Source organism: Cucurbita moschata, unplaced genomic scaffold (assembly GCF_002738365.1).
Source record: "Cucurbita moschata cultivar Rifu unplaced genomic scaffold, Cmos_1.0 Cmo_Scf00086, whole genome shotgun sequence".
NCBI classification, from domain to species: domain Eukaryota; kingdom Viridiplantae; phylum Streptophyta; class Magnoliopsida; order Cucurbitales; family Cucurbitaceae; genus Cucurbita; species Cucurbita moschata.
The window spans coordinates 558,370-583,286 of record NW_019268602.1 but is presented as its reverse complement, the minus strand read 5'-3'; the positions used below and the strand labels follow the sequence as shown (position 1 = coordinate 583,286).

The 24,917-nt window shown below is 37.0% G+C and overlaps 4 protein-coding genes across 12 annotated transcripts in view; 2 read left to right on the top strand and 2 right to left on the bottom strand.

Moving 5' to 3' along the window:
• Nucleotides 1-853: 853 nt before the first annotated feature.
• LOC111439143 lies at nt 854-2,191 on the bottom strand. The gene is made up of 4 exons (XM_023076891.1): nt 1,628-2,191; nt 1,399-1,545; nt 1,258-1,328; nt 854-1,184 (listed from the first exon to the last, which is right to left on the bottom strand). Exons 1-4 carry the CDS (start codon nt 1,965-1,967, stop codon nt 984-986), a joined length of 759 nt encoding a protein of 252 aa, XP_022932659.1. The 5' UTR covers nt 1,968-2,191; the 3' UTR covers nt 854-983.
• A 154-nt stretch (nt 2,192-2,345) lies between these two features.
• Nucleotides 2,346-19,593, top strand: LOC111439142 (CCR4-NOT transcription complex subunit 3-like). 9 transcript variants are annotated; one of them, XR_002709765.1, is made up of 18 exons: nt 2,347-2,589; nt 2,690-2,821; nt 4,389-4,526; nt 8,004-8,054; nt 8,830-8,919; nt 9,014-9,160; nt 11,177-11,287; nt 12,585-12,641; nt 13,419-14,153; nt 14,836-15,003; nt 16,434-16,596; nt 17,516-17,670; nt 18,128-18,406; nt 18,504-18,638; nt 18,710-18,891; nt 19,103-19,174; nt 19,265-19,364; nt 19,473-19,593. XR_002709765.1 is itself a non-coding variant. In XM_023076887.1 (17 exons), exons 1-16 carry the CDS (start codon nt 2,497-2,499, stop codon nt 19,167-19,169), a joined length of 2,703 nt encoding a protein of 900 aa, XP_022932655.1. In that variant the 5' UTR covers nt 2,347-2,496; the 3' UTR covers nt 19,170-19,174; nt 19,265-19,593. The 9 variants fall into 9 exon arrangements, 6 of the variants coding, with proteins under 6 accessions (XP_022932656.1, XP_022932655.1, XP_022932654.1 ...); XR_002709764.1 differs by having other exon boundaries at nt 19,103-19,190; XR_002709763.1 differs by having other exon boundaries at nt 19,103-19,364.
• A 1,331-nt stretch (nt 19,594-20,924) lies between these two features.
• LOC111439210 (glucan endo-1,3-beta-glucosidase 8-like) lies at nt 20,925-23,435 on the top strand. The gene is made up of 2 exons (XM_023076984.1): nt 20,925-21,842; nt 22,120-23,435. The coding sequence occupies exons 1-2, from the start codon at nt 21,511-21,513 to the stop codon at nt 23,237-23,239; spliced, it is 1,452 nt and encodes a 483-aa protein (XP_022932752.1). The 5' UTR covers nt 20,925-21,510; the 3' UTR covers nt 23,240-23,435.
• A 324-nt stretch (nt 23,436-23,759) lies between these two features.
• The window catches only part of LOC111439211 (GATA transcription factor 12-like), a 1,806-nt gene continuing 648 nt past the window's right edge, over nt 23,760-24,917 (bottom strand). Inside the window, exons 2-3 of the mRNA XM_023076986.1 lie at nt 24,771-24,917; nt 23,760-24,689 (exon numbers count right to left, since the gene is read on the bottom strand). The exon at nt 24,771-24,917 is cut by the window's right edge and continues 1 nt beyond it. Coding sequence (XP_022932754.1) covers nt 23,940-24,689; nt 24,771-24,896 — 876 coding nt within the window. The 5' untranslated portion in view covers nt 24,897-24,917 and the 3' untranslated portion in view covers nt 23,760-23,939. The remainder of the gene's footprint in view (nt 24,690-24,770) is intronic.

The following is a 24,917-nucleotide window of genomic DNA, read 5'->3' as shown; positions in this document are numbered from 1 at the left end:
GTAGAGGAAAAATAATTCATATGACACAAACTAGAAGGTGACACGTGAGTGGTGCCCATCAGGACATGTGAGAGACGAGAAAGACAAGTACTATACGTGACCGAACAAGATAGTGTATCACCTACCACGCTAAGAAAAGTGAGCAAGATTGTCAAGCTAAGAGTCTTAATAATGTTATCAATAATGTCATAGACAGACAAGTTGAATGGGGCAAAGCGGAGGCTTGGGTCATAACAGGGTTTCAACCTGAGTTTCAACAAACAAGAGTTAAGTTATAAGTGAAATATGAAAGTGAGCAACCTCATTGCACACACGTATGTCATAATGTGAGTGAGCGTTATAAGACAAATATTTTAGGCATCTTCCTTTATGAATGAGATAAGACATATTTTAGGCATCTTCCTTTATGAATGAGTTTTTTAAGGACGTGAGCTCCACCTCATTCCTTGAGTTGGATGTTGAAATATAAGGTCGGGTGGCACGATATGTAAAAATGACACGGGAGGGTTTATGCCTCAGCAGTACTTGTGTGGGTGGATGTCCAGGATGTCCCAATTATAAATTTGACTCAAGGGTTGGCTCTCAACAACTGTGTCCAAAGAGTAGGGTAGGTCGATGACATCCCAATAAGTGTGTATGAATTTAACATTTGGTAAAGGTTTTTAGATTACAAAACTCTCTAGTGATTATGTTCAAGAGCTTTATAAGCTTTTGGGGAGGCTTGCAGTGTACTTTGTTCAAGGGGAGGATTGTTGAGGATTGTTGGGAGTGAATCCCACATTGCTACTGTAAAGAATACATCTCCACACGAGAGCTTATGCTCAAAGTGGACAATATCATACGATTGTGGAGATCCGTAATTCCTAACAGATTAAGCGTAAAGAATAAAAAAACTTGTATATCGCAGCGAGAAAGGATTGGACGATGTGGTAAAAGAGAAGACGTTTGGATGGGAAACAGCATGAATAGCTTTGTCATATTGATTAAGCAGGAACATAAGCCAAAAATCGAGAATACAGTCCAACAGGTGCAGCTATTATACCAAAGGAAGAAGTATTGGGCTTGTATATCCAAACCCTCTCCACTCGACGTGCCAATTCACGGAAAGACGCCCAGGGACTAAGACTGATCTGAAACTGAATTTGATGTTCTGATGAAACGCCTCCAATACTGCATTGGTTTTCCTGCAATAATCAATTCAAATAAAATATTATACTATCATTCCAGAAAACACAGTTCATAATATATAATCATCACCTGAGCGATAAGAACTATGTCCCCTGCATCATTGCAGAAGCGCGCCAATGAGGCCGTAACAGTAACCAACACTGCCACAGAGACCACAACAACTTAAACCATTTGGCTTTTGGAGTTGAGATATGAGTTATGGTAGATTACCATAGTCAAAACAATCCATGAACACGTTCAAAACAACGTTGAAGAAGTCGGAGGGAATGGAAACAAAGGTTGTGCAGTCAAATTCTAGGTCCATGTCCATCTCCCCAGTCCCAGGACAGAGTGGCAACTTATATAGCCGACAATTGTCTAAAAGCAAGAATTTGAAAGTATAGGCGTCATTAATCCAAGAAACAAAGGCTCAAGAAAAGGTACACTGTATTGTACTAACAAATTGAAGCTGGAGGACGGAATGTAAGGTGCGCGCAATCTGGCTCTGTAGAAGAGAAGAGCAATTCAGGAAAACCATTGCAATCCATTTCATATAGAGTGAATTGCAAATCGTTCAAGAAAATCCCTGCGTATTCAAGTTGAGAGGTGCAGGTATATGAGCGGAAGAATTGAGGGCGGATTTGGAGCGCCAGAGCGGAGCGAGGGGAAGGTGGAAGGGCGGTGGCCATTATGGAGAACATTTGCGGTGAGAATTTGAGAACGCCTGTTGGAGCCTGGGTGGATATCACGGAGGCGGCCTCCACAAACTCATGGATATTGTCAAGATTGAACATGAACATGGCGAATGCTAGTTGTGGGGTATGGGGTTTGATCAATTTCCTAATCTCTTAACCAATTCTGCGCCTTAATCTTGCCTTTCTTTTATACTAAACCTCATCTTCTTGGATCAAGAATCCTTTCGTTTTACCAATGGGTCCATGCGCAGGCTATGAGATCTCTGCCCCTCCCGATATCTACTGGTCTACTAGATATGATTTTAGAAATACATTGTTCTAAGAATGATTTTTTTTTTTTTTTTTAAAGTTATAATTGAAATTTTGTTTTTTGAGAATATTTTGATTAATTTATTTCGATATTTTTATTTTGTTAAATTAAATCGAGAAAAGGTAATGGTGGGGAGTGACTAAGCGATGGCGCCATTATTTATACATACTGTCTTTTGGGTCTTGGCTTCGCGACCGATTGTTTTTCCATTGCAATCTGATGTTCTTCGGCCCTTCTTCCGTATTGATCCTCAAGCTCCGTGTTTTTCTGTTTCTATTTTTTGTTTGGTAATTTATTCCTGAAATCTACATCCCTGATTCCGCAATGGGTGCGAGTCGAAAGCTTCAAGGGGAGATTGACCGAGTTCTTAAGAAGGTCCAAGAAGGGGTTGACGTCTTTGACAGCATTTGGAACAAGGTTTGTTTTCACCACACACTCTCTCGCTTCCGGGAATGGAGCTGGGCGTCTAATTTTGGAGCTCCGTCTTCTTACCTTTTCTTGTGTGCCTCACTTCTAGGTTTATGATACCGACAATTCCAATCAGAAGGAGAAGTTCGAGGCGGATTTGAAGAAGGAGATAAAGAAGCTTCAGAGGTACAGGGACCAAATTAAGACCTGGATTCAGTCCAGTGAGATTAAGGACAAGAAGGTCTCTCTCTCTCTCTCTCTCTCTTATTTCCTTAGTTCTCCAAGTTAGTGTGGTATCTGTGAGCTTTCAGTGGCACATTGACTCAAGAACGGCGATTGTTTTTTTTTTTCTCTTTTCTTTTCTTAATACAGTCAGTTCTTAGTAAACCTGACCTGAACCTTTCACTCGCACCAACATTTTATAATTGAGAATCGAAGTTCTTTTGGGCAGGGAGTGTGGCTGTAGAGCAATAGTAGGATTTTTAGAGGGGTGGAGAGATTTTTGGAGGAGGTGGTTCCATATTGAATTTTTTGTTATTATCGATTTGGTTGTATTCTTTTGGATTGGACTCCTTTCTGGTAGGCTACAGACTCCTTTTGTAGGCTTATTATTTTCATTTTTGTATGTCCTTGTACAATTGTCCATTTCTCTCCATTAAAGCTTGGTTTTTTATCTTAAAAAAACAATAGTAGTAATGAGAATAGGAGTCTGTTTTCGTTTTAGAGAGAAATCCAGAAGTTATCGCTTTGCTGACTGACATAGAAGAATCAGTGGAAGCAATAAATCTCATGCCAACAAAGACAATATGGGAAAGAAATTATTCTAAAAAGGTGAAGTTTTTCTTTTGGGAAATAGTGCATAAAGTCATTAGTACAAGTGAAAATCTATAAAAAAAAAGAACGCCTTACATGACTCTATTTTCAAATGGGTTCCTATTATGCAAGAAAGACAACGAATCATAAAGCCACTTATTTATGAAATGTCCATACGCTCTGAATTTCTGGATAAACCTTGGGAGTGTGTACCTTTTGAACATAGCTTATTTGAGTTGGAACGAATGGAGGATCCTACCTTGGACTCTATCCACCATGTTGAGACTATCCAGAACACCATGTTGGTCTTCCATATGGCTTTGGTCAATCTTTTATTAATAGTTTTTTTTTTCAGGGTTTTATCAATAGCAGTAAACCTAGAGTTTGGTTGGTTGGTTGAAGAAAGAGATCCTTGACCTTAGCTGTCCAGAAGTCGTTGCATATTATCCTGACCCAATTTTTGGCCAGAATTATCTGAAATGTTAACTATGAATGTGCTCCTTTGCTGCTTTAGCTAATGATCCAACGCAAAATCTGGCCACCCGTCACCTTTTTCTCCATAGAAAATCATAAAGAACTAGTGCTGCGGCTAACAGTTTCAACTTGAGTGAGCTTTGGACCCCCCAAGAGAGCTAGTCTTCAAGAAAATTAGTTTATGATCTGAAGTATTCCTCACTTTCCTTGAGAGCCTCACTTTCTGAAATGTTAAGAACCAACCTTCCTACTTCTAAGATTTGTGAAAAGTCATACCCAATTTATCTATGTGTCTTATTCTAATACCTTGTCTTGCTTAAGTATTCTGATCTCTAATTAATAATATCTGTGTTTTTATTCCACATGTAAAAAATTAGATTATACGTGTTGCAGCAATTTATTTGATTTATTTTTGTGAGCCAAGAGAGATATACAATATGGTTTATTATGAAATTTACATTTTTAATATAATTCTTGATGATGGGGACTAATTATTTCTATTTTGATATTTGTTGACACAGGTCAGTGCCTCTTATGAGCAGGCTTTGTTGGATGCTCGTAAACTTATTGAGCGCGAAATGGAAAGATTTAAGATTTGTGAAAAGGAGACGAAAACCAAAGCCTTCTCGAAAGAAGGTTTGGGTCAACAGCCTAAAACTGTATGTCCTTAAACTCTATTCAATTTCTCTTTGAGCTTAAATCAATTGACAGCTTGCTAAACATGTTTATAAAAAAATTTCCTCCATGCTTATATATGTCCGGGTGCTTGTCCCATTAATCGTTTGCAATTATCTTCTTGAGATTTGGTTTGAAAAAAATAGGATTTTTTTTTTTTTGAAGATATGTTCCTGATTGGCTGGATCATTTTGGATTCATCAAGATCTAAGCTTCTCGTTGGTGTTTTTTATCTTAAGTTTCTGTTGGCTATTTTCTTAATGATATTTGTATTATTTGGGTTTTCATATGAGTTTTTTAGGGGCAATGATCAGCTTTCCATGGTTTATATATATATATCATTGAATTTTTGTATTCCGTAGCTTTTAAATCTGTGACACTCGAGTAAAGGAGAGATACATAAATGAACTGAGATCACAATTGAATGAGAGTGATTCTGAGGATAGGATGCTTGAGAAAAGCTCAAAAGAATTGAAGTTACTACCTATTTACTTTTCTTTTCAGTAGCTCAATCATAAAAACTCCAAGTAAAGCGTGCTTTGTTTGGAGCAATCTTATGTGGGGTGACCTCTTGGAAATTGAAGCATGGGAGTGAGGATAAAACATGTTGAAAGGACTCGTGTTAGTTTGTGGGGATAGTAGTCTTCACTTTTCAAAGTGACAAGTAGGTAGCGTGATCATGTCATAGGGAATGCATGGGAATGTTGATATAATGAGGTGTCGAATCCAAATTCCAAATCTTGGGCATGAGGCGTTACACAATCATTAATGAAAAGTTCTGTTTATTGTTCAAAACAAATGTCTATCTACTGTTTTTGCTATCCAAAAGATGGTTGTTCTTAGTCAGGTGATCCCACTGTAAGGTTCCTGTCCATTATTTTTTCAAGAAAATTCATGGATACACTTGCGTGCAACTCAAAACTGAAACAGTCTCATATGCATTTTCTGAACTATTTTGGGTTTTTGTTCAGGATCAAACTAGTAATTTCTTCTTTGCTTGGTATAAAGAGCCAAAATTTTAACGGGAGTGGACGGGAAATGCAGAAATACAATTGCAAATAAAAATAGGCTAATATAAAAATGTGTTCTATGTCTAAGGGGCCTTCCAAAGTCTATCGGTGACCCAGTTGCAATATTCCAGAATGAGGTTATGTCCTCCTAACAAAGGTTTCTTTTTAACGGGTGTTATCTTTATTTTCATTAAAGGATAAGGGGATGTGTTCTTGATGCCAAATTTTCTATTTTCATTAATGAAAAGACCTAGGAAAAGAATCCAAGCTTCAAGGAGGTTTATGTTAAGGTGATTCACTCTTACACTTTATTTTCCTATTGGTTGGTGGTGTGATGAGTAGCATGTTAGATCATATTTACCGAAAGGATCTTTTAAGGTTTTGTGGGCAATGGTTGAGTTGATATTTCTTACCTGCGATTTGCTGATACCTGATGATACTTTGTTGTTTTGTAAATACTATGACGGTTTGTTGAATTCTTGATTGATACAATTGGAGCATTTAAATGGCTTTCAAACTGGAAAGTTAATTGGGACAAATCAATGTTTTGTGGTATTAGTATCGATCTTTCTACACTTGATTATATGGCAGCAAGACTTATGTTAAATTGGAGTCATTACCAGTTTCTTATTCAAGAATGCCGGGGGGTGGTAATCTGATATGTTCAGAATTCTGGTCTCCTATTGTTGAAAAGGTTTCAAAGAAATTGGTTAAATGGAAAAAATTCCAGCTTTCTTGTGGTGGAGGTTTGACATTATGCAACTCGGTTCCTTCCAACATTCCTATATGTGATTTAAAATTTTTCCAATTTCCTTCCAATGTATGTTCTCAATTAGAAAAGGCTGAGTAAATTCTTTTGGGAAGGCAATGCTGGTGACAAGTTTAATCGTTTGACTCACTGGAATATAGTTTCTCAATTGATGGATCATGGTGGGCTTGACACTGGAGGTCTGAGTTAGAAAAATATTGCAATTCTAGCAAAATGGGAGCAGAGATTCTGTCATGAGCATTCTGCTTTATGGAGAAAGGTGGCGGCTAGTATTTATGGGACTGATTTCTTTGATTGGCATTCAATCTGCAAGATTAATGGTTGACTTAGATGCCCTTGGAATAATATTTATAAGCAATCGAGATTGGTGGAAAATTTCTCCCTTTTCAAGGCTGGCAATGGGTAAAGATTTTTCTTTCAGCATGATGATTGGCTTGGGTAATATTCTTTGAAATTATCTTATACAAATTTGTTGAAGGTGGTTTCTTACCTTCTTAGTTCGGTTAATGGCAATTGGGGTTCTGCTCTTTTTTCGTGGAAGCTGGAAACTAGATGAAGTTTGAAGGAATTTGAATTGTGAATATTGATTACTGCTGTCTTCTTTGAGTTCAGTGAGATTACAGGCTAAAGAAGATCAAATTTGTTGGAAAATCGACCCCTCTGGATTATTTCCTATAAGATCTTTGACAAAGCATCAAATATCTCATCCTCCTTTGAAAAGTTAGTGTCTTGGCATGGATCATGTTCAATGGCCATCTCAATACGATTGATTTGCTCCCAAAACAGCTTCCATCTTCAGCCTTGCAGGCCTCTCTGTGTGTTTTATGTTTTGCAGATAATGGAAGGCAGGATCACGTCTTCCTTCATTGTTGAAATACAATGGAGCGTTGGTTATTTATTTATTTAATATGTTCAAATCTTTATTGGGTTTTCTCAAAGGATTTAAGGAGCAACTTACTTCAGTTTCTTTATGGGCCGATCTTATCATCTCAAGGTCCCTTCTACGGATCGATGCCATAAAGTCTATTTTTAGAAGGTTATGGTTATCTACATATTTTTCAGGATAAGAGTAAGCCTTGGTTAGAGCATTATGATATTGCTAGTTTAAGGCCTCTCATTGGTTCCCACTTTCTAATTTGTAATATTTGTATTAATTTGAGTGCTTTTATTCAATCTTCTTAGATTTCTTTGTTTTCTTTTTGTTTTTTTTTCCTTCTCTTTCTAGGAGTTTGTATCTTGAATATTTTTTCTTTATAGAATAAATGAAAATTTTGGTTCTTGCTAAAAAAACACCTATCAGTGTTGTAATTATTATATTTTAGCTATACATTTTTCAAATTTGGTCTGTCGGCTTCTTGGTTTTGGGTTTAGTTTCCTCTTTTCAGCTTCTATCCCAGTGTCATTTTCAGAAATATTGGCAGTTTTCTATGTTATGGGCTATATATTTGTTATTTTATCTATAACCTTATTGGTTTTGGACTTCCTATCTCTGTCAGCAATGGAAATTGGTCCTCTTGTTTTTCAACCAACTTTCTTTTAACGGGCTCGGAAAAAAATTCTAGTTGTTTTATCAGTTCATTTACAAATAACTTGTAAATAGTAGCTCTGCCTACACGTGAAAGTTGTGTTTATTATTTTTATTGTTGGTTCTAATGAAGCTTCTCTTTGGTTTTCAAATATAGGACCCAAAGGAGAAAGCTAAATCAGAGACACGAGATTGGTTGAACAATTTGGTATGAAAGTCCCCTTGTACAGAACCTCCGTAGACTCTACTTCTATATTGGAGAACAATGTACTTTCTTCAAGAATCAGCATGCTGTTCTTTGTTGCAATGGTTGAGTTTCCAGATTTCTGGAAAAATATATTTTTTGATAAGAAATCAAAACTTATGTAATTATGGCTTGATGCAAATTTAGCCTGACTAGGAAATGTTTTTTTATCCCTTTGTGTGGTGGGGAAATCTTGTCTCCCTTCCTTTGTACTCCCATTGATAATGAAATGTTTGTTTTGTATTTAAAAAAAAAAAATTGTTCACTAAAAAGGTACATTAAACCCACACATCTAATCAAAATCTTAGCCCTAATCTGAGTTCAACTCACTTTGTTTTGGCATCTTCCTTAATATATCTGTTTTACGTGACTAGTCTTTTGACCACTATAGTCTCTCTTTCTTCAGTTCGTTGACATTCCAACTTATCAGCTTCAATTCATTGGACCTTTCCCACCCTAGAAGAGGTGTATGTGGAAGTAATAAGATAGTTTATTACGGGGGAGAAGGTTTTGTATGAATGTGGGAGTTTCCTACCAGTTATTTGGGTAAATTTAGTATACATGGTAGGAAGTTAGAAAGCTTAGGGCAGTTATTTCTTTTATGTTTTTGTGGATAGACCAGACTCTTGAAAGTCTAGAACCCTATGCAAAACTTTTCTTTTGTTGTTTATCCTTGGTAGGAGAAAGAAAAACTCTGTCCAATTGCTTAACAGGCACTTAATGTTTTTATCCTGGTCAGGTTAGTGAGTTGGAATCTCAGATTGATAATTTTGAAGCTGAGATGGAGGGTCTATCTGTGAAGAAAGGAAAATCAAGGCCACCTAGATTGGTAAGTGGTATTATGCTCTGCATTTTCTAAACTGATATGTTGTTCTCTCCTAGAACTTTGGGTTTATAATTATCTGTCCGTTCTGTTGTTACAGATTCATCTGGAAACTTCTATTACTCGGCACAAGGCTCATATAATGAAGCTGGAACTAATCTTGAGACTGCTTGATAATGATGAATTGAGTCATGAGGATGTCAACGATGTCAGGGAGTTTTTAGAAGACTATGTGGAAAGGAATCAGGTTATTACTCCTTACATCTCTTTTTGCAATCGAATTGTGTTGTATGCCTGCATTGTACTCTCACTCCTTTTGATAAGAAAGCAACAATAATTAAGATGATGAAGGGGTAAAGGGGGCTTGTGTAAAAGAACGACCCAGACAATGAAGCAAACAAAAATGATAGCCAATTACAAGAGATTTTGCTCTTATTAATGATAATTAAAAATAAAGCATCATTACAAAACTCTAAAGATGAGGAACCACTTGGGGAGGCAATGGATTGAGCTGCATTCAAGCCTCTAGACTTCTCAGAATTTATATAGTCTCCTATCTTGAGCCAAATATTCTGTAGGATAATACTAAGTCCTCTCTTGTTGGTTTGCAATTGGGATGCTATTATTGACTTTCTGTTGTTATTATTATTATTATTATTTTAAGTTCAAACCCACATGAGTTGGTTTCATGGACATTAAGATATGTGCAAAAAAGTAAAAAAGTAAGAGACTTTTTGGGGGATGTATTTAAGCCCTATGGTGGTCACCTAATTGGAAGATAACTTTTTGGATGTTTTTATTCCTCATCCTAGTCATATTTCTGCTGATTTTACTAATCATTTTTGAGCTCTTACTAGTCCATTGCAATGTACTCGTCCTTCGATGCCAAGTATAGAAATTTATTAATTAGAGGGAGAAATATTGCTGAATAGTTCTACCAATCAAGTTCTTGAGTTGAAGTTTTATACTAGAAGAAAATCCAATCAAAGGAACCAAAACCAAATAGTTGATCCTTCTCCGAGCCTATTTGAGACTAAATAATTAAATTGAAAAGTTTGGTAACCCATCTTTTGATCCTACTCCTCAACTATTCAAAATATTGAACCAATCATGTCTGATGTTGATGATCCCATAACCGTTAGAAAAACATATTGAAAGATGTACAAAATATCCTATCACAAACTACCATTTATTTCAAATTTTTTCAAATAGTCCTAAAGCTTTCACATCTAGGATAAAGAATTTATTTGTTTCAAGGAATATGCATGAAGCTCTAAATGATTCGCATTGAAAACTAGCAGAGATATGGAGGATATGATGAATGCTCTAAAGCAAATTAATTCTTTAAGAATAGCAGAGTTGCTTGAAGATAAGAAACTTGCGGGATGTATAAGTGTTCACCATAAAATATAAAGCTGGTGTTAATATTGAGTGAAAAGATGAGACTGCTATCTAAAAGAGGTTTTCATGAGCTTATTAATAGGTTATGATACGGGTGTTCCAAAACCGAGCCTAACCAACAATATATTTTCTTGTTTCCTACCAGAAACAAAGGACTATGCCAATAGTGTTAATCATATCAGTATTATAATTTATTTGGCTTATTAAAAAAAAAAAGGAAGAGAAAAAAAAGTACTTGCAATTGGTCTTCTGTTATTATCAGTTAGCCTTTGTTCTTTTCAATTGGAGTCTCTTTCTATATATCTTGGACTATCTTTTTTGTATGCTCTTGTATAATCTTTTATATTTCTCAATGGATGCTCGATTGTTTATAATGTTTTTTTATATTTGGCTTGCGGATTTTGAGTTTTATTACTTTAATAATAAATGCAAATCTTATAGTCTTATGTTGACTACCTATCTAAGAGGTTAATAAGTTTTTTTTTTTTAAATAACCAAATGTTGTAAGGTTAGGTTGTTGCCTTATTAAACTGATTGAAATTTACTTGTGGTGTGTGTAAGCTGGTCTTAACATTTACATATATTAAAAAAATCTTAATTATAGAAGGGATTAGAAATGATACCCATGTAGAAGTATCATGTAATAATTTAGAACTATTCATAAATATAGCTTGATATATTTGCAAATACATTTTTATGTGTTTTTATCTGGACTGATATTGTTCATTTAACTATCAGCACCATTGAAACTGGATACTTTTATGCCTTCATTCCAATTGATTGCGTTCATATGACTATATTTCAGTTCATGAAAATATCAAACTCACATTAGCCATTGACATCTCAAAAACTGTCTATATAGGAGGATTTTGATGAATTCAGTGATGTGGATGATCTTTACAGCTCATTGCCACTCGATAAGGTGGAATCCCTTGAAGATCTGGGTACAATTTGCCCTCCTAGCCTTGTGAAGGTATGGATTTTTCCTCCCCCTGCTCCATATCAAGTTGACCAAACATAATAATACATGTTTTGCTGTTAACTTGAATTGTAAGTTTATTTATTTATTCTTATTTTGTTTTATTTTATTTAATTTTAAATTGGGGGGTGTTGGAATTGCAGAGCCTTCATGTCACCTATGAAGACACCTTTAACCCATGGATAGTCTTTCCCTTATATATGTTAGTTTGAATATTTGATGAGAGGTTATGTATTACGGCTTGGTCTTTATCCCTTATATATGCTACTTCGTAAAAAATCCCTTGTGGGTCTCAGTGGTCTTCATCCTCCCAATTTGTCTAGTCTTTGTTTTATCTCAGTTTGATTGTTTCGTCTTCTTTGATGTAATGGTAGTAAGAGTTGGTGTATCAACGGATGGGTCTTTTGTGGAAGGAATGAACAACAAACATAAGATTTCTCTTTCTTTCACTCTCGTACATTGGTGTGAATGTTCCTTGGTTGAACTATTGCAATGTCCAGTAAACTTGTTTTTTTTTACAAGAAATTTAGGGAGGGGTTTGGGGCCATTTGATTGTCCAAGTTTCGATCATCCCTCGGTTGGCACTTTGAATATACCAAATTTCTTGGATTTATATCATTTACACCAAGGCATGGAAGATTTAGGAGCTTTTAAAATGATTGATGTAGAAATTTATCAAACACCAGCCTTATTACCAGAGAGGGGAGACAGTATCCTTTGAAATAGGGTTCGGTGCTTTTAATGGGACTAGTCTGCTATAATAGAGCAAGTTCTTAGGGAAATGGTTGTCTTCAATAATAAAACTCGTTGTGAACTGTCTGCCCTAAATTAACGAGCCTATTATTGATGCTTCTGTTGCTCAATGTTGTTCAATCCTCCCCAAGCAGCCCAATCGAGATTACAGAGTCCTCTCTTAAGGCTCCCATTAAATCTCAGTGTTAAAAGAAGTTAAAAGTCGTTGCATTGAAACTTATCCCTTATCCTATACTTGAAGAAGAGAGCCCCTCATTTCTTCTCATTGACTCATCAAGGTTAATACTATGGATCCTGATTTAATTGAAGAAAATTGTTCACGAGTTTTGGACAAAGGCCAATAAGCGTCTATATTCACATATACTATCACATAGGCCACTTCTTTTGGAGATGCAAGGTTCTTGTATGATCCAAAGAAGGCATATAGAAAAGAATTTGATCTCAAGACATCAGCCTGAGGAGCCTATTAAATTATTTTGTTTTTGATAAAAATAAGTTGAAAATTTAGTATCTAAATTGATATGTTGTCTTTTGGCAGGGTACAACAGCTCTCAGCTTGAAGACTACTTTGGCAACAACGGGAACTCAAGTGCCTGTACGTCCTTCTATTAATATTTATATAGCAGAGACATTTTTTTTTTTTTTTTTTTTTTTCAACTGATATTATAAAGGATTTAGATGAACCTGCAGACTTCATTTTAATGAACTTTTTGTACTTGAGATTTCTTCATGATGAACATTCTGCTTTATTTGATGCATGATCCTTGAAACAATTTTAGGGCATCTGGACAAGGACGGAATTATGGAATTCTATTATAATCCTGTAATTTGTATTCTTGTTCTTTTTGGCAGTTCAATGACGTGCTTTTTTCCTTTGTATGATCAGAAAATATGAGCGTGGTTAACTGTAGAATTCTGTAAGGCATGATGGGATTAGTTTTTTGTAATGTCCATTGTATTCCTTTTTATTTGTTGTCATGTCAATGAGATCTTACTTTTTGATATTGAATTGGGTTCTCAATTCAAATTATTGCTAATATATTGCGAGGCTAATTAATGTTCTTATTCAATTTGCTTTAGTTTTAGGAGATGTGTTATTGATAAAGTTCTACTTTGGTCGAAGTCTTGGAAAATTTTCATAGATCTGTATCTTGAATTTAGATCTTTGATTGTCTTGTAGAGAGAACCTTTTAGGATTTGCATGTAAATTAACGAGATACAAGCTGTTTGAGTTGGAATCAAATGCAATAACTGCCTTTTCTACTGTACCTTGGGATAAAAAAAGAATACTAACACATTTTAGTCCCTTGTTTGTCCTAATTGTCACCATGTAGTTGCTACAGTACGTTAGTAATGTATGCTAATTTTCCAGGTTACTGTTGCTCCTAATCATCAACCAAATACTGTCACTCAGGATCAGGTTGATGATTCAACTTTGCCAGATGGTAACACTGATACTCTTTTGAAGACCCCACCTCCTAAGAATAGTGTCCTTGGTTCTTCTGCTGCTACAACACCTACCGGGAACCATGCAGCCTCAACTTCCTTGAATGGTGCAGTGCATGGGTCTGGCTTGTCCGCTACATCAGCCATTCTTCCAGGTTCAAGTTCTGTTCGTGCTGTGGAGGCTACGGGTGCTCCTAATTCATCTCCGGTAAATATGCCCACTTCTGCAAAGGATGAAGAAATTGCTAGCTTCCCAGGCCGTAAATTGTCTCCATCATTTGCGGATACTGGACTTGTAAGGGGTGGCATGGGAAGAGGTGTCACTGCTAATCAACCAGCCTCTAGTTCCACCCATACTTCTGGTATTGTGGTTCCTAGCACTATAACTCTCGGTAACGTTTCTTCTGCCTCTGAAGTCACAAAGAGAAACATTTTGGGATCTGAAGAACGGGCTGGTAACAGTGGCTTGGTGCAGTCTATGGTTTCTCCTTTAAGTAATAGAATGGTTTTGCCTACAGCAGCTAAACCTAGTGATGGAACGAGCTCAGTTGATCCTAGCAATGTTAGTGATGCAGCGGCTATAGGAAGTCGAGTTTTCTCTCCAGTGGTTCCTAGCATGCAGTGGAGGCCAGGAAGTTCTTTTCAAAATCCGAATGAAGGAGTATGATACTTGCTACTAGTTCATTCAAAACTGAGCTAGTGGATTCTTATTAATGAGGATTATCTAATTACTGATGATTAATGGAAAATTTTAAGATATATTCAAATCATTTGTTGGGTTGATAATGAATTGATCTATTGAGGATGAAGTATTACTTAGTTATATGTTTTAGTAAAAATTTAATAAAAATAATTGTAGCTGCTGGTCTTCTTTCCTTGAGATCAAAGGTTCAAATCCTCACTCCCATACTCGTAATAATAAAATAGTAAAAGAAAAGAAAAGAAAAGATAAGATAAGGTAATTTGAGCTTAGGTGATTGTTTCAAGTTTGTTCAGAACCTTGGTTCTTTCTTTTATAAACTATTCGTATGAATTTAGTGGTAAATGGTTTAATTCCTGATGACTTAATCATATCTTATATCCCACATTCTTCGATGCGAAATACTAGCTCGAGCATCTTCATTATTACTGGCCTATTCCCAAGAAAATCTATAAAATGTTTCCTGATGTGGTTAATTCCAGATGATTTAATCATTTCTTATATCCCATTTTCTTCGAGGCAAAATACTTGCATTAGAATAATCTGCTCAAGTACCTTCAGTTTTAATCTGTTTTATTACTGCCCTTTTCCCAAGTTAATCTATAGCTTTTCTTTCTTATGTAGTTATCCATTTCTTCTTCAGGGACAATTCCGTGGAAGAGCTGAAATAGCGCCTGATCAGAGAGAGAAGTTCTTGCAGCGTCTGCAGCAAGTTCAGCAACAGGGTCATAGTACACTTCTTAGCATGAATCTTGGTGGAGGGAACAACAAACAATTTTCTTCGCAACAGCAAAGTTCACTTCTACAGCAGGTTTTCTTATTCATAATTTTTAGCCTTCTTTATTCGTAATTTATAGCCTTTTTCTTCACTACAGCTGCTTTGTGCCTTTTATTCCTTTTATTTGGGTGGGGGTAATGATATGTTGAATAAGAATAGAGTACAAACTTCATACATTCTATTGAGTATTGACTTGCTCTTTTCACGAGTATAAAAATTCTAAGAACACGAATTTTTCCTTCATAATATCACAATGATTTACCAAGCCATCTAACTCACCCTCAAGTGAATTCTTGATTTGAATATACAATATAGCATCATCACAAACCCAAGCCTTCTTTGTGTTTTCCTTTGGCGTATCCTAATCAATATAATCATCAATCTTAGTGTCTTGTTGATAAAATCGAATCGTGTTACTCCATTCATAATAATCATAATAATTATAATAATTGGAGCCATTTAACTTATGCTTCACAATCTTTGACGAAGGGGGAACTATCTTAAATGCTATCACAAGTTTCATTTCAACCGTTGGTTACACAAACAATCAGTAGCCAAACCTTAAGAGAAACAAAAAACCAGGCCTGAACTGCAAGAATGTGAAGTAGGTATTATTGAACCCAACCACACAGAACAACCGCAAAACTAAACATGAGACAAACCAGGGCGACAAAAGGTGGAACATAGCTCTCATGCGCCGCTAGCAGCGGCGCATGGAGAATACATGGTTGCTTTGGCTGTTGAATTCTGGGGTTTGATAAATCAATAGTGGCAGACACTGGCAGCGGCTGAGGTAGGTGTTGACTAGAAGTAAATTCACAAAATCAAAGATGAAAACAATACATCTAACTTCCAAACTCTAAAGGCTCCCAAAAACCTAATGGTTAACAAACCCGTAATTGCACTTCCAAAATTTTATACATTTATTGTTTTGTCCTAAAATAGTCTATTTAGCATATTTAACAAGTGTTCAATATATGTCTAACAAATGTTGGACCTATATTGACTTTGTACAACTAGTACTTTTTAACATGTATCTATTGTGTTAATAAGTGTTTGTAATGTGTCCAACAAGTGTTAGAGTGTCCGAGTGTTCTACACATGTCAAAAACAAACATGCCAACCAAACTTAAGTGTCCATACTTTCTAAATTATGCCCAAGGTAGACAACATTATACCAGCGTGGAGATGGGTGGAAGTTCCATAGTCCTCTACATTTGCCAACTTGAGCTTAGCTCAAATAGTTAAGACATTTATCCTCTACCAGGTAAAGATTCAAATCCAGCGTGTCATTGAAAAATTGAAGTTGGCCTGTGCATTACACCATAATACAAAGGGGACCTTTTTTTATGTACAGGTTTTTTTTGTGAATATTTCTGCTTGGTGATCACTATGTTCAGTCTATCCATAGTTTGGCATTGTTAAATAAATAGTACCAATGATTTGGTTTTCTGTATTTGCAGTTCAACTCCCAAAATTCATCTGTTAGTTCTCAAGCTGGTCTGGGAATTGGAGTTCAAGCACCAGGAGTTAATGTTGTTACATCTGGTTCATTACAGCAGCAGCCAAGTTCCTTCCAGCAGTCTAATCAGCAGGCATTACTGACAAGTGGGGCAAAAGAATCTGGTACGGTCTGGATTCTTGTCTTCATATACCAATGTGTTAATGTTTCTCTATCCCTATGGGTTGTCCTTCATATTCAATTTCTTCATGGGTGAGGAGTGGGCACAATTTCATTCATGGTGTCCCAATGTAATTATCTTGGAATTGGACATCACATATAAATGCATATTTTTATTTGACCCTCCTACACAGATTAATTACATGAAGGGCAAAAACATGGAGCCTTGAGAAATCTAGAATTTCTTTCTTGCAAACATATGTCAATGCTCACTAAATCAATAGACACTTTAGCTCATATTCATATTCACACATTCTTATATTAAACCAGATGACATAAGGTTGTGGCTGAATAGGAATAAAAGAAATTTTCAGGAAACTGAAGTTTCTTAATGATACTTTTCAGGACATGGTAGTTCCTTGAGCTTTAAAATTGAAACTCTTCTTACAATTCATCTTAAATGTATGAAAAGTTGGAATGTTAATTCTGCTAACTTGGATGCATTGTAATCTCGTAAGTTCTTTTCAGAACTTTATGTCCTTCCTTTTCTATTCTTTATTACGTTGGATACGCAAACTCATAAACCAAAATATCCTCTTTAAGTTCTTCTGTTTGTTGCCATTTGGAACCTTAAAATTTTCCTAGTCCAATAACTTCAATTTTCCTAATGGTCCTTGTTCCTGCTAAAATTCCTATTGAAATCAAATTAAGAATTCAGATTGTCACTAAGAAGCACTCTTGCAAAAATATTTATCGAGTGCATAGAACATTTCTTCTGAAGGTGTTTCCTTTTTTTTTTTTTTGGTAAGAAATGCATGGGTCTCGTTTACGATTCAACAAATGAGATACTTGGTAACCAAAATGTTTACGTTCTCTCATAGAATTACATAAACAAGACTGACAATTAATTCTTGTGTAATGCAGATGTTGCCCCTGTAAAAGTTGAAGAGCAGCAGCAGCCACAGCAGCAACAGAGTTTACCTGAAGATACTACTACTGATTCTGCTGCTGGTTCTGTCCTTGGAAAGAATCTGATGAGCGACGATGATTTAAAAGGCGCATATCCAGTTGATACTCCAGTATGTGTTATTTCTTGTCTATTGTAATCATAGTTGCTTCAGTACACTAATCTTTCCTTGTCAAACAGGTTGTTGAATGTGTTAAGTGTTCTAAAATATTTCTCATTGGATGGGAAAGGATGCCGAGAGAATAATTTTTTTTAAAAAAAATTCTTCGATGATACAATGATATGCCCACAAATTCCATTTTTGTTTAAGAAACATGGCAGTTCATTAGATTATTGGAATATATCAAGGGAAGAAAGGGAACCCCCACAACTATATGAAGTCAGTATTTTCAAAGCGTGTGGCGCATTCTAAGGTGACAAATCTCTTAGTCGCCTTGGGATGAAAACAACAGAAAGAGTGTCAGTGTCACAAGCATACGAGAAGAGTTTTTTTTTATTAAATTATTTGTTTTAGAAAAACTGTACTTTATTGCTTGATAACCAAAACTGTACTTTATTATTTGTTGTAGGTTGGCGTACCTGTTTCATTGACTGAGACTGCTTCAGTGTCGAGAGAGGATGACCTTTCTCCAGGTCAACCTTTACAGCATGGTCAACCTTCTAAAAGTCTTGGTGTCATTGGCCGAAGAAGTGTTTCTGACTTAGGTGCCATTGGTGATAACCTCGGTGGATCCTCGTTGACTACTAGCGGAATGCATGATCAATTCCATAATTTGCAAATGCTTGAGGCTGCATTCTACAAGCTACCTCAGCCAAAAGACTCAGAGCGTCCGAGGAGCTACACTCCAGTTCAGATACAAAATCTCTTTGTCCTATGACTGTATTCTATATATACATATACTTTTTTAAATTTTTTTTTTTTGTCTGAAATTATTTCATCTACAGAGGCACCCTGCAGTTACTCCTCCGAGCTATCCTCAAGTGCAGGCACCTATTATAAACAATCCTGCTTTATGGGACCGATTAGGTCTTGAGACCTATGGCACTGACACATTGTTCTTTGCATTTTACTATCAACCGGTATTACTTTTATCTTTTTATGTAATGCTGTATTTCTTTGACATCCAGTCTAATCATGTGCTGAACTGCAGAACACCTATCAACAATATTTGGCTGCTAGAGAATTAAAGAAGCAATCTTGGAGATATCACAGAAAATATCAGACATGGTTCCAAAGACATGAAGAGCCAAAAGTTGCTACAGATGAATATGAGCAGGGAACTTATGTGTACTTCGATTTCCATTTTAATAACGATGATCTACAACATGGATGGTATGTTTACTTGTTAATCTTCTCGTCAATTTTTCTGTTTGCTACCTCATCTCTTGTTGGCTTTTTGTAAACTGGATCTTGGATGATCTGAAGAAATAATTTGTTGTTGAGGATCTTAGAAAATCTTTTAGATCGCAGAACACAATATACATCTACACACCTCAAATTATGTACTACTATTAACTATATTTGAATTATTTTTGTACTGTAGGTGCCAAAGGATTAAAACAGAGTTCACTTTTGAGTATAACTACCTTGAAGATGAACTCAACATATAGAGGATGTATGGCAGTGATCAAGTGATTCTAAGCTTTCCCAGGTTTCAAAATTTCCGCCATCTTTTTGAAGTTCTAACTCTTTTCCTGTTTTACAGAAACTAGAGATAAAAATGTATCCGTAGCTTGCCAACTTGTTGTATTAAATATACTGGGCAATGGGTAAAAAGAACGGAAGTCTGCACATTATAATCTTTGGTGAAGTCTCATTTCTTGTCCAGATGCTTGAGTTCTTTTCACTGATTTGAGATAAACTTTTGATAGCATGAAGGGGTCTGTTCTATCATCTTTATTTGTCATTTTCAGGTTCCATATCAGGCAAGGTTGATTTAGTCTTTTTACTTCCCATTCCCTTTTTAATTGTAAAGGAGACATGATACATGTTGAGTTATAAAGATAAGATATTAGCATGCGTTCCCTTGTATTATGTATTTTTCTCATAACTGACCTTTACAAAGTCCAGGAGAAAATGAGTTAAAATCTCCACCTTGGCAACTTATCTGAATCATTTTGAATGAATTTGTTTTTGAAGATCCTTACTTCCAGTCATGAATGTTCACGAGTAAAAGCAGCCGTGTGTTAAGAAGCATGTGCCTATCATGTGAATACATGGGGCCTTCACCCTTTTCACAGATACCTCAACTTTTTGGTGCAAGGATGGGAAAGCATGGAGGAGTCTTGCTTTCTGGTACGGTTTACGTTAAATTACAAACTCGGTCCCCATGGTTTAAGATCAGATTTTTCGTTTCCCTTATAACTTTGAATAGGATAAATTAACGTCGAACTGAAATGGAGCTTTATTGTTTTGAGCTACCGCTAGCAAATATTGTTATGGATTAGAATGTAACGATCTAGGTCCATCGCTAGCAAATATTGTTCTGGGCTTTCCCTTTCGGGCTTCCCCTCAAAGTCTTTAAAACTCGTCTGCTAGGCTAAGGTTGTCATGCCCTTGTAAATGGTGGTTTGTTCTCCTTCTCGACCAATGTGAGCATCACATATGAGAGGGGCGAGGATTTGAATATTTTAGCTTTTAAATAAGTTTTATTTATATATACTTCTTCCCCTCTGTCTCTCTCTCTCTCACGTGCAATTTTATATTGAAATGAAATCCATCAGAAAAATTATATAATGTATAAATACATTCACTTAGAATTTATGTCGGCGACCGACCACCATATATAGGCGCATGTGAAAGGACGATTACGCCCCTGAGGTTTTGAATGGTCGTTCCCTTATTGGTGCCACGTCACCCATTTTCTTCAAAATCTTACGGCTGGTTTGTGTTTTAAAGTAAAATACAAAAAAAGTGGGGTTCCTTTCCTTTTCTTCCTCCCCAATCACATTTATTCATTTCTTTCCTTTAATTTGTTTATTTATTTATTATTTTTTCTTGATGTAATACTTTGTGCTATAATAAAATAATAATATTAACGTGTGGTTTTAGATTTAAATTTTGTTATTGTCGAACTTGGGACAAAGATATCTATCTGTCATTTACGTGCCAACAACAATAAAATTTGACATAGTCAATAAAATTTTATTTAACACGAGAGGTTAAAAGATAAGAAGATAATGAAATTTTTTTTAATATTTCTTTGGATTAGATGAAGTAGACAAAATTGGGTGAAAATATGTAGGGAAAGTGATTAATGTAGAGTGGGGCAATAAGAAATGAAATGAATAAAAGGTAATAAATTTAAAAGGAAATGCGTAGTTAGGAAGCATGTTTGTTATAAGAACGAAAATGAAATGTGTATTTTAGTTTTGGGTGTAACGTAAATGAAACCCCAAATACAGTAACCGGTAGAGGAAGAGAGAGAGAGAGAGGCCTTGCAGAGGCATTGGTGGTTACTGAGGAAGAGAGAGGCGTTGCAGACCCATTGGTGGTTACTGAGGAAGAGAGAGAGAGAGGCGTTGCAGACCCATTGGTTCACCACTTGCTTTCCAACGCTATTTGGTTTTCAATTTCGATTCTTCCTCTCTCAATTCTAACCGTTGGGGGTTGGCCCCATTTACCTTATACTCGCCCACATCTTTGAATTTGCCTCCTCCTCCTCCTTCCCACTCTCCACTTCCTCTGCATCACGTCTTTCAAAACCCACATTACATTCCTTCCTCTCTGCTTCTTTCGTTTCTGGGCTTCTTCTGTTTCTCTCTACATTTCTCTCTCTTTGCTCTGTATTTCCCTGGATCTTCGGTTCTACCAAGCCCCCATCGACAACAAATTACTGCAAAGGGATAAACTTGGTTTTTTTTGTTTTTCAACCCATTTCCATAATCTATACTTTCATTTTCTCTCCTTTTCAACTTCATCTGGGATTGGCGTGTGAGAGGTAGGAGGACAATGGGGGGAAGATTAGGGTTTCTGAAGTGGGTTCTTTTGATTGGGGTTTTGGGTTGCTGTGTGGAAGGTCTTGGGGTTAACTGGGGAACCATGGCCAATCATAAATTGCCACCCAAGACCATTGTGCGGATGTTGAAGGATAATGGGATTCAGAAAGTGAAGCTTTTTGATGCGGATCAGTCCACCATGGGAGCTCTGGCTGGGACTGGTATCGAGGTCATGGTTGCTATTCCCAATGATCAACTCTCCGCCATGGGAGACTACAAGCGAGCCCAGAAATGGGTGCAGAGGAACGTCACCCGTTACAACTTTGACGGGGGAGTTACCATCAAGTAATTCATTTCCTTCTCTCTCTATAATACAAAATTTATTGTGTTCGTTCCCATGCTTCTGATTTATTTTTGAACCGATTCCTGATCTGTTTTCTCTTTGGATCTTCCAAATCTCATCCCAACCTTCATAATCCTGTTTGCATGTAGTTGGTTAACTTTGCAATCATGGGGGATGCTTTGGACTTATTTATTCATTACCAATCTGAGATTGATGATTTTGTCTTGGGGTTTATGAGCAGAAGATTTAACACTTCTTTGCTATGCTGTTCTTGTTCAGATACGTTGCTGTTGGCAATGAACCATTTCTGTCATCCTACAATGGATCATTCTTGAATGTTACCCTTCCAGCCCTTCAAAACATTCAAAATGCACTCAATGAAGCAGGTCTTGGACAGTCCATCAAGGCAACGGTGCCCTTAAATGCTGATGTCTACAACTCCCCGAGTAATAGCTCGTATCCCTCAGCTGGTAGGTTTCGTAGTGATATTAATGGACTCATGACTGAAATTGTCCAGTTTCTAAGCAAAAACAATGCACCTTTTACTGTAAACATTTACCCTTTCCTTAGTCTTTATGGCAACGCCGACTTCCCTTTCGACTATGCCTTCTTTGATGGTGCAAGTAATCCTTTACTTGATGCTGGCACTGGGATTCAGTACCACAATGTTTTTGATGCAAACTTCGATACCTTGGTTTCATCTCTGAAAGCTGTTGGATTTGGCGACATGCCGATTCTAGTTGGCGAGGTCGGATGGCCAACCGATGGTGACAAGAACGCCAATGCTGCCAATGCTTATAGATTCTACAATGGCCTTCTACCAAGGCTTGCAGGCAATAAGGGCACCCCTTTAAGGCCTGGATTCATTGAAGTATACTTGTTCAGTTTTCTGGATGAAAATGGGAAGAGCATTGCTCCAGGAAACTTCGAGAGACATTGGGGTATTTTCGGGTACGACGGTCAGCCAAAGTTTGCAATAGATCTTTCTGGTCAGGGCCAAAACAAACTACTTGTGGGAGCACAGGATGTGCAGTATCTTCCTCAGAAGTGGTGTATGTTCAATCCAAATGCAAAGGATCTCAGTAAACTTGCTGATAACATAAATTATGCGTGCACTTTTTCAGATTGCACTTCTCTTGGATATGGATCGTCTTGCAATAATTTGGACGCTAATGGGAATGCTTCTTATGCATTTAACATGTATTTCCAGGTGCAAGATCAAGATGAACTGGCCTGTAATTTTCAGGGCTTAGCCACAATAACCTCACAGAATCTTTCGCAAGGTACTTGCAATTTCATCGTCCAGATAGCTTCCTCCTCCTCGACCCCGCCCTTTGCTGCTTCTTTTGTTAGTTTATTAGCATCTATGGCCTTGTTATTCACTGCATTGTTGCTATAATTTCTTCTGTAGATACTCTGATGGATGCCCATTTTGTTACTTCTTTACTTCATTTTTTTTTTTCTTATGGTTCGTAGGTTTTTTTTCTTTTTTTCTTTTTTTTACCTCATTTTTAAGTTCTCTATGAATTGATTGATTCTATTCAATCACTACTCTGGTTCTATGCATACAGTCATGACTGAGAATTTTTGTTGAATCCTTTATCTGTTCTACATTTAAACTTGATGGAATAGAGCATATGAAAAGTTGTAATGGATGTAACCATTTTCTACCAACGAAATGAATCCATCTTGATTGAATACCATAAAGAAATGAAGCTACGTGATCCCACATTGGTTGGAGAGAGGAACGAACAAAGCATTCTTTATAAGAGGGTGGAAATCTCTCCCTTACAAACGCATTTTAAAACTTTGAAGGGAAACCCAGAAAGAAAATCCCAAAAAGAACGAAATCTGCTAGCGGTGGGCTTAGGAGGCTATTGCAGTAACTAACATAGTCCAAGTAGTAATTGATACCCGGATGGTCTTAAAAACTAAATTCATCTCTGGTAAAACCTCTGAGAAATAGAAAGATGCTCGTCTTTTTGTACTCGAGAGTTCATTACTCTAATGTAGAAAGGAAAGGGGAAAGGGTAGTTGTGGTTTACATTGAAGAACCAAATAGTTGCAGCTTCTAGCATGGTTGGCCGGTAGTGTAGGTTTTAAGAAGAGGAAAAGGCAGTAGAAGTAGAAGAAGAGGCATTGATCATTCTCATCTCCATAACCCTTTTGTGTGAATTGGAATGCAAGAAACTCACAAAAGTAGGGCTGTTGGCTGGTCTATACTCTGGCACCAACCTTCCTGACTTCTTGTATCTAACTCCACATGCATTACATAATGTCTTGGGTCCCAATGGTCCACCCCTCCACTGTGGAGTCCTCTGTGCCTGACAATGGCTGCATCTCCTCCCACTCCCTGCACCCTGTTTCTGCTGCAGCCCCAAACTCTTCTTCACTGTTGTGTCTCTCTGATCCATGTCCACCTTCTTCTCCCTTTCTTCTTCTCCTCCTCCTCGAGCCTTATGCGGCAATAGGAGCTCACTGTCGGCCAACCAATATGTCTGTTGCAGCAAAAGAGTGTCTGCAGAGGAAGAGGTCAACTGTAAGGACTGTTTGCTCGGCAGCAGGTTCAGTTGATCGAGGTGGTGTTGACCAATGAGAGGGCGAATGCTCGTGTTGGCGGGCGCCTGTCTTCTTTTGCTTCTAGCCTTGCTGGGGACTGCAGAAAAGTGGGAGAACGGCGAGTCGGAAGAAGATGGTGTGGGGCGAGAGAGTGAATTTGGTGGTGGTGGAGGATTGTTGAGGTGTGTGGATAGCTGTGGGGGTGGGAGGGGGAGGGGGAGGCTGCTTCCTTTGGCTGATAAGCATTCTTCCACAAATGCTGACAGCCACTCCAAGTTTACATCAACTTCCTGAATTCAATGAAGCTCAACATTGGCGTGATGAGAACAACAAGGCAAAAAAACAAAGCAATGGAGTTTCAAATGACATACCATTGTCGTCATCTGGAGTGAACAGAGGTCGTCGTCGAGAGTGGAAGAAAGCTCGGACTTGAGTTTAGAACAGTCGTCTTGCTCGTTTTCGCTGTTGACCGACACCATTTTCGGCTGGTAATCCATGGTAGCAACAGCAAAGGGGGG